The sequence below is a fragment of the Aspergillus chevalieri genome, chromosome 3, assembly GCF_016861735.1.
Source record: "Aspergillus chevalieri M1 DNA, chromosome 3, nearly complete sequence".
Taxonomy (NCBI): Eukaryota; Fungi; Ascomycota; class Eurotiomycetes; order Eurotiales; family Aspergillaceae; genus Aspergillus; species Aspergillus chevalieri.
Genome location: NC_057364.1, coordinates 1380800 through 1394729, shown reverse-complemented (window position 1 = coordinate 1394729; position 13930 = coordinate 1380800). Strand labels below are relative to the sequence as shown.

General features: G+C 47.4%; 4 protein-coding genes across 4 annotated transcripts; 2 read left to right on the top strand and 2 right to left on the bottom strand.

Moving 5' to 3' along the window:
• Nucleotides 1–2521: 2521 nt before the first annotated feature.
• ACHE_30503S (uncharacterized protein) lies at nucleotides 2522–4246 on the bottom strand (the record flags this gene model as incomplete). The annotated part of the gene is made up of 1 exon (XM_043277128.1): nucleotides 2522–4246. One exon carries the CDS (start codon nucleotides 4244–4246, stop codon nucleotides 2522–2524), a length of 1725 nt encoding a protein of 574 aa, XP_043135038.1.
• A 683-nt stretch (nucleotides 4247–4929) lies between these two features.
• On the top strand, nucleotides 4930–5304 carry ACHE_30502A (uncharacterized protein; the record flags this gene model as incomplete). Its single annotated transcript, XM_043277127.1, has 1 exon — nucleotides 4930–5304. One exon carries the CDS (start codon nucleotides 4930–4932, stop codon nucleotides 5302–5304), a length of 375 nt encoding a protein of 124 aa, XP_043135037.1.
• Nucleotides 5305–7890: 2586 nt separating this feature from the next.
• ACHE_30501A (uncharacterized protein) lies at nucleotides 7891–8420 on the top strand (the record flags this gene model as incomplete). The annotated part of the gene is made up of 2 exons (XM_043277126.1): nucleotides 7891–8040; nucleotides 8088–8420. 2 exons carry the CDS (start codon nucleotides 7891–7893, stop codon nucleotides 8418–8420), a joined length of 483 nt encoding a protein of 160 aa, XP_043135036.1.
• A 3028-nt stretch (nucleotides 8421–11448) lies between these two features.
• On the bottom strand, nucleotides 11449–12338 carry ACHE_30500S (DUF3632 domain-containing protein; the record flags this gene model as incomplete). Its single annotated transcript, XM_043277125.1, has 2 exons — nucleotides 11449–11897; nucleotides 11954–12338. The coding sequence occupies 2 exons, from the start codon at nucleotides 12336–12338 to the stop codon at nucleotides 11449–11451; spliced, it is 834 nt and encodes a 277-aa protein (XP_043135035.1).
• Nucleotides 12339–13930: the final 1592 nt, after the last annotated feature.

Here is a 13930-nt window from a genome sequence, read left to right as displayed (position 1 = left end):
CGTGTGGAACAGGCGGTGCAGCCAGTACATGCATATATCACTGAACAGCAAGGAGAGGGGGTATTGCCCCCATTCATACCACCCACTGCAGGCACCGGAGCCGTACCAATACAGCTTCGAGTACCCGTTTGTCTGTTCAATGAAGATGGGTAGGTTTATTATACTGAGCACAAACAGTGCAGTCAATGGATCACGGATCTCATGACGGATCTGGTGCATCTGGAATTTGGGGTGTCTTTTCAGCGACATGTCGAAGTTTGTGTGGTAGCAGAATATAGCGAAAATGAGAAAAAAGGCACTACCCAATACCCTAGTGATTTCCTATCAGTATTCGCTGCAGCGGCTTTCAGGGGTTTGTCCATATACCATGTCAGCAGGAAGATACTGATACTCTGCAGATAGAGACTCTGACGCTCCAATAATGTGGAATTTTGTACCACAGTACACGTACAATCCCGTAGCCTGAGGGCGAACGTATGAGCCTGTAGGTTGGGTGCTTCGTCGGATTGGGAACAAATCTGCCCATCGATGGCCCTGTAGACTGCGGCGTACACAGAGTCCAGAAATAACGGATCTAAGATCTCAGTTTTACTGTAGGAGCATACGTTTCTTGGATTGTCTTCCAAGCATTTCTCTACATCCTTCTGCCAGGTTTTCTTCATCGCGGTCCAAGGACCCCAGCTGGAAGGCATATGTTTTATCAATTAAACGGCTTGAGCGCCTGGATCTTAACCGTTGGGGTCGCCGTCGCCGGGTCGTATCATTGATTTGTCGACCTGGCTCTGATTGCAGAACACTGGGTGGAGTTTCTGGCAACTACCAGCCTGTACTGTGCTCTCCTGATATAAGGCTCACGTCAGGCCTGACAATGACGGCGATACCATACTCACAGGTGTGTCTGATAAAAGCCCTGTGAGTTTTCAGACTGTTCTCTGTGAACATTGTGGCGTTGACCATGCTATAGGACATTTTTGGTCAGACCTCTTCAACGGCGGCGAGCTGCATCCACGGACTGGGCAGATGTTCGACTGGAAACATTTCAACGCCAGTCAAACGGGAGGATTGCTCACATGGACCTTGATGTACGTATTATCTCCCTTTATTCAAACACTCACTCCACATCAAATTACGAGAATAACTATCTGAGTGCACACCGGAATAGTGATCTGTCATTCGCAGCCCTGCAGCAACGGCGCCACAGTTTCGTCAGCAACTCGATGACCCTGGCCGTTGTCTTCCGAATGGGCAGTGTCGCCGAATATTTCATCTGGGAGAACTGGTAAGGAGGCCTTCCGCAACCAGATGGGCGGGTAGAAGCATGGCTGAACTCTTGTGTTGGAGGTTCTTCGACATTCAATATTTCGAAGTAAGAGCTTTATGCGGCGCTTGTGCTGGATGTTCATCTCCTGGTTCGCTCCCTTCATACATTCGATGTTTTCTTCTGATACTACTGCTTGCCGGCCATATTTTATTTCACCCTGAGGCGATTCCTCGTCCTCCACTGTTCGGTATGGTTTGCCATTGGCCCATTCAAGTGCTCAAAAGGTTAAATAGGTGCCTCCAACAACCCCAGTATGGACACAAGAGGATTGTGTGTGCTCCATCACGAAATGAAGATTAGCTGGTGTAATATCTATGGAGATTGCTGGCTTGCTAATCGGGTCAACTATTGGTCCGTTGGATATATCAATGATGGGCGACGCCGCACATTTAGATAGATGTTTTGATCTAGTTTTGTAAAGTAAGGTGTCGATTCTTATATCTCCAGGAGAGCTCCGTTCGGTCCACGGACAATCGTCGACTGCATTCATGTACATACTTGAATGTAGACAAAGCGCGGCGTGAAATCGTGGACGGATGAGATCCCAAGCAAAGACCATCTTCTGGTCTTTCCAAGGGCCCTTCCGAATTCATAACTCGAACGTTTTTGTTATGGCAGATGTTCAAGCCGGTGTAAAATTTGCCAAGTTGCTTATTACCATTGGCCATACTTAATCATTTTCTTAAGCTTCCTGAACTCGCGTAGTGAACTCAACCCCAAAAGGTGAAGAAAGCTTTAGAAGAATTATGATAAGCAAATAAGATAAGTAAGAAGAAAAGAAGTGAAGATAGAATAATTTGAATGAGGATAATAGACTACTTTGAATCAATTGTGGGCCATCTGCTCGCTACAAAACTCTACAAGGACGAGAGGAGCAAGTTCGTTTTCAATAGGGTATATTCAACTGCTCGGAAGTCATCTAGACAACAGGAGCAATGGGGGTAGGATAAGACAAAGACAAACCAAAGCAGACAGGTAAAAACAAAGCAGAATAAACAACCAGATCATCCCAACGCCTTGCATCCATAGACTCATAAACATCACTCGCTTGCAAAACATGCCCAGAAGAAGGAGAAAAGAGGAAAATCAAGAAAGCAAAGCACAAACATAACCATTTTTTAAACCAACTCCATAACCTCCCGCTCTGTCTGTCTAATGCGTGAGGGTATCAATCGTGAAGGCGCCAAGACCTTCAAGCCACTACTGGCTGGCGGCGTCCGCGATTGTGGTGAGATCGGCACCAATGCCAACAATGTTGGAGGTAGCATCGAGTCCATTGAGGGCCTTGCCGCTAGAGCTAGAGCCACCGTGACCCTTGGGGGCACGCTTCTGGTTGTTGGCAGCTTCGGCAATAGTCGCAGCGTCAGCACCGATACCAACGATGTTACCGGCGGCATCGAGGCCATTCAGGGCCTTGTCAGAAGAGCTAGATCCACCGTGGCTAGAGCCGTGGCCCTTGGGCGAACGCTTCTGGTTGGCGGCTTCGGCGATGGTCGCAGCGTCAGCACCGATGCCGACGAGGTTGCCAGCGGCATCGAGACCGTTCAGGGCCTTGTCAGAAGAGCTGGAAGAGCTGGGACGGCCATGGCCCTTGGGGGCGCGCTTCTGGTTGGCGGCGTCAGCAATAGTGGTGATATCAGCACCAATGCCGACAATGTTGGAGGTAGCATCGAGACCGTTCAAGGCCTTATCGCTGGATGAAGAAGAGGAACCACCGTGACCTTTGGGAGAACGTTTCTGATTGGCAGCCTCAGCGATAGTCGCAGCATCAGCGCCGATACCAACGATGTTACCAGCGGCGTCAAGACCATTCAGAGCCTTGTCGCTAGAAGAGGAAGAAGAGCCACCGTGGCCCTTGGGGGCGCGCTTCTGGTTAGCGGCGTCAGCAATAGTGGTGATATCAGCACCAATGCCGACAATGTTGGAGGTGGCATCGAGTCCATCGAGGGCCTTGCCGCTAGAGCTAGATCTGTGACCCTTGGGGGCACGCTTCTGATTGGCGGCTTCAGCGATAGTCGCAGCGTCAGCACCGATGCCGACGATGTTACCGGCGGCGTCAAGGCCATTCAGGGCCTTATCAGAAGAGCTAGATCCACCGTGGCTAGAGCCATGACCCTTGGGCGAACGCTTCTGGTTGTTGGCGGCCTCGGCAATGGTCGTAGCGTCAGCACCGATGCCAACGATGTTACCGGCGGCATCAAGGCCATTCAGAGCCTTGTCGCTGGAAGAGGAAGAAGAACCGCCATGGCTAGAACCATGGCCCTTGGGTGAACGCTTCTGGTTGTTGGCGGCCTCGGCGATGGTCGCAGCGTCAGCACCGATACCAACGATGTTACCAGCGGCGTCAAGGCCATTAAGGGCCTTATCAGAAGAGCTAGATCCACCGTGACTAGAGCCATGGCCCTTGGGCGAACGCTTTTGGTTGTTGGCGGCCTCAGCGATAGTAGCGGCATCGGCTCCCATACCGGTGATGTCGCCCAAAGCACCGGTCCAAGTTGAGACCCGTTCACCGGTGGAAGAGCTCGAGCTAGAGTGGTGGTGGCCGCGAGGGGAACGCTTTTGGTTGTTGGCGGCCTCAGCAATAGTGGCAGCATCAGCGCCCATGCCAGTGATGTCGCCCAAAGCACCGGTCCAAGTCGAGACCCGTTCACCAGTGGAACTGCCAGAGCCAGAGTGGTGGCCGCGAGGGCTGCGCTTCTGGTTCAGATACTCCTGGAGGGTCATGGCATCGGCGATCGCACCAGTACCGTCAGAGATGGCGCCAGTAACGTCAGAGACCTTGTGGGAGGTCGAGCCGTGGGAGCCACGGGGGTCACGGGTCAACAAGTTGGAAGAGCGACCAGCAATTGGTGCACTGAGGACGGAGTTGGCAGAGAGGATGGTGGCAAGAGCCACAGTAGCAAGCTTGGAAGTGTTGACATACATTTTGAATAAAGATTGGTTGAAAGTGAGAAGATGCTGTAAAGCAAAGAGTTGTAGGAAGCGGAAGGCTTTGAGATTGGAAGCTTTGTAGTGAAGATGATTGTGATTGTTGTTGATGGAGAACTCAATTCTGGGACAGATTCAAGCACTCTTTTATAGACCAGTCCTCCTATACATTGGTCATGAAGTTGTATGCGAAGATGGCCCCCAGGCTGACCAGCGGACACCTCCATCGCGATGATGTATAGCAAAGGTTGACCTTTGGGGTCCAAGGATCACAACAGTACCTGCGCATGCTCTGAAACTGCATGGAAAAAGAACACCAGGATCAGCCAAGATCTCAGATATGGGGCGAGCTTATTTTAATTTAATGCTCTGATGAATGATTAATCAGTAGGGTCACATTATTGGATGATCGCAAGGCAGTGGGAGCAGACCTGGGGCCATTCTGATCCTCCGGGATGCATTCACAATCGAAATAGCCGCACTGCAAAAATACGCCTTGAAGGAAAATCCAGTGTGGCATCCGAATAGCCTCTTGAACCATGCCTAGAGCGCCATTTTGGGGGTGGCACCCTGCTGAGGCTATGCTGCAGGAATGACAGTTGAAACCGTCTGCGCCCATTTTGGCCCGGATCAGGCAATTTTCCTCATGTTTCAGGTCTTCAGGTATATTCTCGACGCACATGGAGACTTTTAATTCTGACTCTGCATCGTTGAGCCCCGTCATGGATTATATGGACTGTACGGACTGGACAGATGTCGCGATGAAATTCAGCATGGTGATGGCGGTGATGGCGGTGATGGCAGAAACTGTATTCTGCTGTCCATTCTACCGCTGCCAGCAATACAGACTGCTCCAATGTTGCCCACCATTATCTTCTGCTTTCTATTCTGTACTCTGTCGGCCAGTTCTCAATTCTCAATACAAATATATCCCATATGCCCAAAGCCTACGCTTGCCCATTCTCAGTGGCATCCTGATTCAGGAACCGGGTGGCATCGGATCCTTCGGGCTACCAAGCCACGCCGCAAAATACAGCTTTGTGAGTGGTGCTTAATCCATGAAGGCTGTGTTTCCATGTGCATGCATGCACGATAGTCGAGAATTCATTACCTTTCTGCTTAATATAGATCTCTCCATGCAAGACCTCGTCTAGTCGCGAATTATTGATTCCCCACTTCCCTGAGAATCCCATTTCGACTTACATATAAGCACCTGCCTGTCATATTATTTTGATGTTGAGTATGAAGCAAGTAGCTCAGAGGAATCAGGCAGTCGACTGTTATAATTATCACTATCTGAGGCTATATAGAGGCGAATTTTCAATTGCTGAGGGGTAATCTTGATTGTCTGACGCCGTAATATTAGAATGAGTCCTTAGCCATCTATTGTATGGTGGACGCTAATCGGACCGACTATTTATCCAACCAATGTCTGGCGAAAGGTGGCCCATCCCAGAACTATGTATTTTGCTTTTCATTGCCTCATTGATATGGAAAGAAATCCTACATCTCCGTACTTTGTACGTATTAACTTCAAGAAAAATACTATAAATGGAAGTCAGTACCCACAGCTATTAGGATTGCGGCTGGACCGAACTGTCGGGCCAGAGGTCTGCGAAGCACTTGCGCTACAAAACACTTGAGCTTCACAAGTACATAACAGTAAGATTGAGGGTAAAGAATGCAGACCCATTTGATTCACACCTGCACAGTTGTACTCTGTATGTGTAGCCAAGCAGAAACATCTAATCAGCAATAATGGCAGGGTTCAAGCCAACTATTCTGTATGAAAGTTGGTTGGACGGGTTTGCCGGGCCGAGCGCCGTCAAATTTTGTTGGTGCATATGCCTCAAGCGTTGAACGCCACCGATGGATCATATGTTGGAAGCAAGCGACAAACACTAATCTGTATCTGGAATTTGGGGATGATTCTTAGTGAACTTGCCAGAGGTACGAGCTGCAGACCAAATGTCAAAAACCACACCCAACACTATATTAGTGTATAACGCATATTCCTAGCCTAGGCTTATCATGGTATTTTGGATACAACCGAGCTGCTCACATTTGGAGTGACAAACTAACATATTTGTTTTCAAGCTCAATTGGGATGATAATGTGGCAGGACTACGTGTATGATAGGATCAAGCATGGTGTTGATGAGAGGATGGTTGTCACGGGCTCGAAATAGTAGATAATAACGAACTAAATTCCTATCTAGACTATTGTAGCCATCGACGAGAACATCGAATCTGGGGAAGAAAAGAAGGAAAGCAATCTACCTACGGGAAAAGGAGTTTATATGTGTGACTGCGCTCTAAGTGCTTTCGTCTGTTAGCTCAGATGGCGTTGTCGTCTGTTGGGATGGCGTTATTTGTATATATCAGTGACTGAGGCATCAAACCGTCACAATGGTCGTCATCCATGACTACGCTCCAATATGGGTAGCTGTACTCAACTGAGTTGCCCTTCACAGTCCAACGCTTCTCAATGCTACAGCAGGGCTGGTCACATCGCTTGTCAATATTTACACAGCAAGGAAAGGCGATTGGTCTCACAGGCGCAGTGCTTAGCATGGTCTATTGATTCGCTGAACCAACGTGCCAGGAACACGGCGTAGTTTGTGATCCGTCCAGAACCACCCAGAGGGTGGAGACAGTTCTGAGTGGAGACAGTAATGTCAAATTTTTTTTCGATATTAGATATCGACCAGTTTAGGCAAGGGTAGCCTAACAAACTTCCAACATTACAAAAACAGCATGAAAGGATGTAGGATAATGTGATACTTTGGCGCTAAATTCCACTGCGGCACGCTTCTACATCACTGGGCGCGCTCCGGAGGATGGTGGTTTGCTTGGATATTATTTGCAGACTGCTTGGCTAGAGCTAGTATACTGGGATCGAAATAGAAACTTTGTAGGCATGCAGATTCCTTTGGCCCTTTAACGGCGGCTAGAACGGGGAATGTGTCCCATTCACAATTCAAGACAGTCAGACCAACATCAAACTTTTACTCCTAAGTGCCAGGAAATTGAAAGTTTAGAAAAAGAGTCATGTCGCACGGCGCCCAACGCATTTAGCAACATCGCTCATAGAAGCGGCCTTTGGGTTTCATGCTGATTTTCAATGGCAGGCCAGCTCAGAGCGGCGGCTCGTTGAGAGGCTTTTTGACAGCGTATCGCTTATCCAACCGCACGAGACACCATAGCCTTGCTGAGGACGCGTCCAATCAAGCCATGCTATAATCTTAGCGCTGCGTATCGCTGTTGCTCAGTTGGTGGTATGTACTACTTCACATATAAAGGGCGCTGCAATTCTGCAATCCCCTGTCTTTCTCATCGCTCTCACTTATCTGCCCTGAGTCTCTCGTCATTTGCCGTGCACTTTTCACCTAAAGTTTGCATCAAAGTCCACAACATCCACTCAAATTCCTAACTGCCATGTTTCGTACCGCGACACTCAATTATCCGCTCAAAGCCATTAGGTGGTTTAGAGATGACATATACAAAAAAAGTCCTGAAAAGCGCAGAGAAGCAGAAAAGCAATAAAAAAGTTCTATGCCAGAAATAAAGCAAGCATGGAGCGATGAGGGGTTACCAAAGCCATTGTCAAGTGAGTTTGCACCTAATGGAGTTGCAGTAGCGATGCTCATGTTCACTAGAGGAGCGGAACACAATGATCCCAAAAACCCTGACCCTAAGGGATGCACCAATGACACACATATGGAAAACATCGACTCAAAGCCGGAGAGTCCTTCGGAGAATATGAGTGGCTGGTTGAGCTATATTCATCCAGTAAGTGTACAATTGAAATGAAGAGGCAATGCCAACAATGTTTTTAGATATACCTCCTGATGCACTGGCCCAACTTCGTGAGGATCATGGCTATCCAGGAGCCCTACATCAACAGACACACAGACCAAGTGACCACATATTCACAAATGCTTGGAAACCGCTTTGACCTCCTGATCAAGCCTACTAGTAAGGACACTAATGTGGCTAATATGCCACAGGTGTGCTTCTTTGTCAGCAAGGCACTGGATCCAACGAAGTGGGCGATACAGCATCATACTAAGGACCTGAACATCTTGACACTGCGCACAAGAATAGGCCCCATACACATTCATAACGCATATAACCCCAGCCCTGTCACAGGCCAACCCAAACCAGGCTGACATTATCTTTGAATACCAGTCTGGGTGGATTGACTTGATCGAATAGATTCTGTTGCCTGATTCCTGTGTGCAAGGCCTCTCTGTAGAGCATCCCTACTTACAGTAGCAGCCACTCTGTGCTCAGGCTCGAGATTGGCACACCCTTCAAGGTCGAACAAATTTCGGAGTCTTTCCACATTCCTGCGGTCAAGAGGCCTTGATCCAAGGATGGCATCACTCTCAAATGCAAGGTGATGTATTTCAATCATAGCATGTCCACAGTAAAATTGCAGTCTTTCTTGCGCTAATAGATTGGCCCTTTGGCCAAGTGGGTTGTTAGCAAATTCCATGCTTGCTCAGCGAGTTTTATTCCGTGAATACTCTTATATGTTCATTGAGTTGTGCGAACCCTTTTGATTCCGCCAGAATCTGTTCCTACTGGCTGGTCTGTCCCTGCCCCTCAGTCTGCGCCTACTCTCCAGTCCGTGCCTACCCTCCAGTAAATTAATAAGTTCTCATTATTTACCGCTTACAAAGTGCCATGAAATTTAATTATCTTCACAAATTCGGCTGCCAAACCGGAGGCTCAAAGGAAGTGCATCAAAATAATGTCGCTTTAGGCTCCATGCCCCTCCTGGTGTTGCTAGATACAAAAATTCATCCTTACCAGTTAACACCTTTCTCAAAATTGACTGTAAAGAAGGGACAATCTTACATTCAAAAGCTCTTTAGCTGACTCCGTTTTTGACTTTTCTATGAAACCACGAGCTGGACTTGATAGCGCAATCTTCAAAGGAGCGACCCCTGGAATCAAGGCAGTTTTGTCACTCAGACAGATCACGAGAAAACCAACGGCTGCTACATCTGACTTCCAGTTGCTCAGCATGTTGCTGTTTAACATACTGTCCCCAATATTTGCTAGAGTTGTCATTAGCCATTTACTGAAATCTAGGGCAAGGTCTTGCTGTTACAGAACCCAACGTATCAGCCTCACGTGATGGTATGGGGTCAAGACAGAATCATTGGATATCAGTTCATAAGAGAATGGTGCAGGAAGGACTAGGATAGTCGCACGGAAAACCGGGATCGGGATGATAATCAGCGACCATATCACGTGACTGTATACCATCCTGACTACTTGGAAAAGTATACCGCTGAGTATACTTTCCGACGTAAAATAGCAACTACTACTACTACTACTACTACCGCTGAGTATATGAAGTACGACGCGCTGATTGGTTATACTCCAGATATACCTCTGAGAGGTAGATGGATAGTATATGGAGGAAAGACATATAAGGACGTTCATTCATGTACTTAGCTTAGCTCTTCGCGATCAATTCAAGTCTTACAGCATTGGTTACCTTCTAGTTTCTGACTCGTCCGCACTTAACCAACAACCCAGTATACGTACTCGGTTGGCCTTGTTTCTCTATTCGTTACCTTTATCGTTTCTACTTGTTGATTATCTTACGGAGCCTGGAGGGGGCGACATACCCATCAACGCATACGACTTATTGAACCAGACCCGGAGGGGCATTGAGCATACGATTACTTGGGAGGCACTTAGGGTAAGTGTCCAGTCTCGAAATACAACTAACTAGAACCCTAGGTACGATACGAGAGAAGCCAGGTTGTGACACTTGCCTACCCAATTGTATCTCTTTTTTCTCGTTTAGGAGGACATTGCTGCAGTCAACTGAACCGTGTGATATGCCGAGTTTGGAATGAATATAAATGAGACCATCTAGAATCTCCCTGCACACAGTGGCTATATCTGCCTCGCTGAAATCCACGATCCCTGCCAAGCCGCCTAGTGGAAAGCTAGATGCATATACTCATAGACTAAGCAAATCAAGCTGGGTTCTGTGTAGAAGTCTGTCAATGATACTACGTTTTTGTGCGAAGCTTCTTGGAAAGTCCATGATGAAGGTATTTGGCATTTCTTTATCAGGAAAGCAGGAAATCCTTCAACATCCTTTAGAGCAATCATCCCATATCCTGCTTGATCAACGTTATACGACTTGTGGTACTTGGCCTTTGGTTGTTCCTCCTTCACAGTTGGTGCAGGTTTATGCCAACAAAATTTCCTGCAAGCCTTGAAAGCCTTGGTGTTTCTGTCATACTTGTGACGACTAAATATGGAGCTGATACTGAGAAATTGACAAACAGCTATTTACCATGTAGTCTCTACTACAAAGTATGGAGTATGGACTTCATGTCAATTACGGTAACATGTTGTAATTGGATCTTGCGGATAAATCCAATCCGCAAAATCCACTCCAAGCCACTCCATTCGGATTATCCACGCCACTGCGGATTCAGCGCGGTTTGGCGTGGATTTTGCCGACCCGCCGCGCCACTCTAGGGCTGCCAGCCAGCGGCAAGATCCTCAGCACAACGGCAGGAGCCACCACCTTCTCAGCTTGGCTGGAAAATCCAAATTCTATACAGCCATCTGCAGACGCTATTAGGCCGGCAAGCTCACTAAATCCAGGAACTTCCAGGTTTACCTTTGGGTCCCCCTCCTCTTTTCTCCCTGTTATTCCCTTTCCTTGCGTTTGACCTCCCCTTTTCCTTCCCATTCACTGTTTTTCTATTCAAACCAAGGAAGCTCAAGCTACCTCTCAACAGACAACAACTGTGAAAACCCAAGCAGCCCCCTGCGCAAGGGGCTACCTGTATTTAGATGATAAATGGTAGTTTAGCTAGAGGATAGACAGTTCCGCCTATCATATGTCCTGCTCTGGGACCAGGGTTTTTCCGCTGAAAACCAGACCCCCGGCGTTGAATAGATCAATCAATCAATCAATCAATATTGAACCTCAGGAATTGGGGTTCGGGAAGTCGATTATCCGGGCTGCACGAGGCTATTACGAGTGATGATTACCAGACAAAACTGAGACCGATTTAGGAAACTGAACGCGAGGAAATGCTTCCCAAGCAAGCTCATGTAACACCACCAAAAGATAGGAAGGATTAAATGTGGATATCGATTAGATATTGGCAGAATGAAAGGACATAGAACAGGCATATTACACTAGGTCGGTTATATCCTTGCCTCGGCCCGACTGATCTGTTCCAAGGCATCTTTGATCAATTGTCGAGTCTCTCCATTTGCCCACGGAGCATCCCGAGCAGCTATTACACCCTGTTTCCACTCATCCCACCGTTCAACATCAAAGCCCCTTTCCTCACATCCATCGTCGTTGTCAAAAGGCCGCTTATTTTTACAATGAGCCAAAAGCCGGTCTGCCGCGATCTTGATCCACAGAGAGGCTGCTCGTACTGCTGTTTCGCACTGTTCCCCTTTTTGGCCATCTCTATCGCCATCGAAAGTGTCATTTAATGCGTATAGGCCAAAGTTTGCGAAATCCAGGGGATGCAAAGACTTGGTATCATCATAGTCAACTTTTGCAGCGGCAGTAAGCTGTGCTAAGAAGGCATTTTTGTTTTCCCATTTCATTATCTCAGCTTGTGTGTGAAATTTATGGTGATCTGGAAATGATATTAGAGTAAATACATAGATAGTATCATAGTAAATATAAGCTTACCAAAGTTCCAAAAATCAGTAACATATATTCCCAATGTGGGAAGATCTTGCCACACACACTGTCCGTCTTGATCCCTAACCTGCTCTCCTGTTTTTGGATTTCTCACAGAAGTTTTCTGGAGTTGTGAGACAAATTCAACAAGATTTGCCTGCTCAGCAGGTACGGTATTGGTAGCAATGTCCATAATCAGAGCGCAAAGATTGAAGGCAAAGCCATCATCTAATGTAGTGAGCCCTTTCAAAGTAAGATTGACAACCTTTTCCACTGCTTCTTCTACCGACGCATTAGGATATCTGACGAGGTTGTAGAGAATGTTGAACTCGTCAATTGGTAAGTGGTCGGGATCGAAATTTCCCTTGATGGCGTTGAAGAGGGAGTTTTCCATTGTGTCGAAGATACCCACGAGGGTTTGCACAAAGGCGGGCGGGCAGAAATGTATGAAAAAGAATGACAAGGAATTTGTAGCTGTCAGAGAACTAAGAAATTGAAGAATATGAGGAATGTAGTTCTATAATATAAATGTAAAAAGGCCGTTTTGTGGGGTCAGCCACAGCCTCTTTCTATTTTAAGTTGCGGGGCCAAAACAAAACAAAGCTCATTTTCTTCATTTCATGCCAAACTATTTTCAATTTTAGTTAGATATGTCATTCGAGGGGACGAATAATCAGGGCCCTTCTGCAGAGTCTCTCCTTAGCTGGTAAGGCTGAATTAATTTCGGCCCCCTAGAGGCTATTTGAGATCTTCATCATCATTATTATTATTTAATCAAGTTTATTGTCCATACCGAGCCCTAGAGCTATGACAGACCATGCTTCATGGACTCGAGGCTAGTAGTTATTCTATAATCTGTTGTCCCTATGAGTTCCTGAGGCAACGCCCCCTTCTATAATCTTTCCGACCCTTTTCCTCGCCCCAGACCGCCTGTATGCGTAGGGCTTTCGAGCGTGGTGCTCTCCTTGTGTTTCGAGCAGGACGGGTGCGGCCTAGGCTGATTTCAGCTTAGGCTACCCTCCCTGCTATCCTTCTCCTGTTCGAATTGCCTTCTCCAATGCTTCCAATCCCCATTCATCATCTCTTCGGGCCTTTTCCATCATTCACTGTAGGTGTGCTTGGGGTAGAGCTATGCTGGTGCTGGCCAAGAATTGTAGCAGTGCCTTGGTAGCTCTGGGCTCTCCCAAAAGTCGTCCTTGCGGGTGCTCTTCTGCAGCAGTGGGTCTCATAATCCCCTCCAGCTTCAGGTCCCTGTAGAGCTTGTTTCGTTGGTGTCGCCATTTTCGGCATTCAAAGAGAAGATGGTGTATTGTCTCCCTTGTTAGGCCACAATCTTTGCAGGTTGCATCTTCTTGGACTTGGATCTGATATAGATATGCTCCAATAGCTGCATGTCCTGACTTCAGCTGAAAATACCGGCTCGCTAGGTGTTTCGGAGCTGCTGCAGCTGCAGGGTCAAGCCGCCATTTCCTCTGTGGCCTGTATGTTCGTTGACCTTGTTGGGATCGTTGTCCAAGCTCCTTAGTGAGCCATCTTTGCCTTTGTGTTGTAATGGCTTCTGTTCGGGCTCTACCAGCGAAAGCCAGAGAGATCTCTCTTAGGCCTTTTCCTGGAGGCTTATTGGCCGCCTGCTTTGCTGCCTGGTCGGCTCTCTCATTCCCTTCTATTCGTGCATGTCCCGGAACCCATTGTATAGTGGGTTGACGACCTTGAGTGTGTAGTCTCTTGGCTATAGCATGTGCTTGGATTGCTAATGCTTGGCCTGGTCCTGACTGGGTGTGTTGCAGCCTTGCAATGGCTGCTTGAGAGTCCAGCAGGATGGTGACTGGTCTTTGACCTCCCATTTGAGATCTTCATCATGGCGGTAAGCAGAATATTTTCATGATGGATGCTATTTGCTAAATAGAAAAGAAATCTATATAAAGGGCTCACGAATCTTTAATTACCGACCACCATCAACCAAATGTATCTCAACACTTCAATACT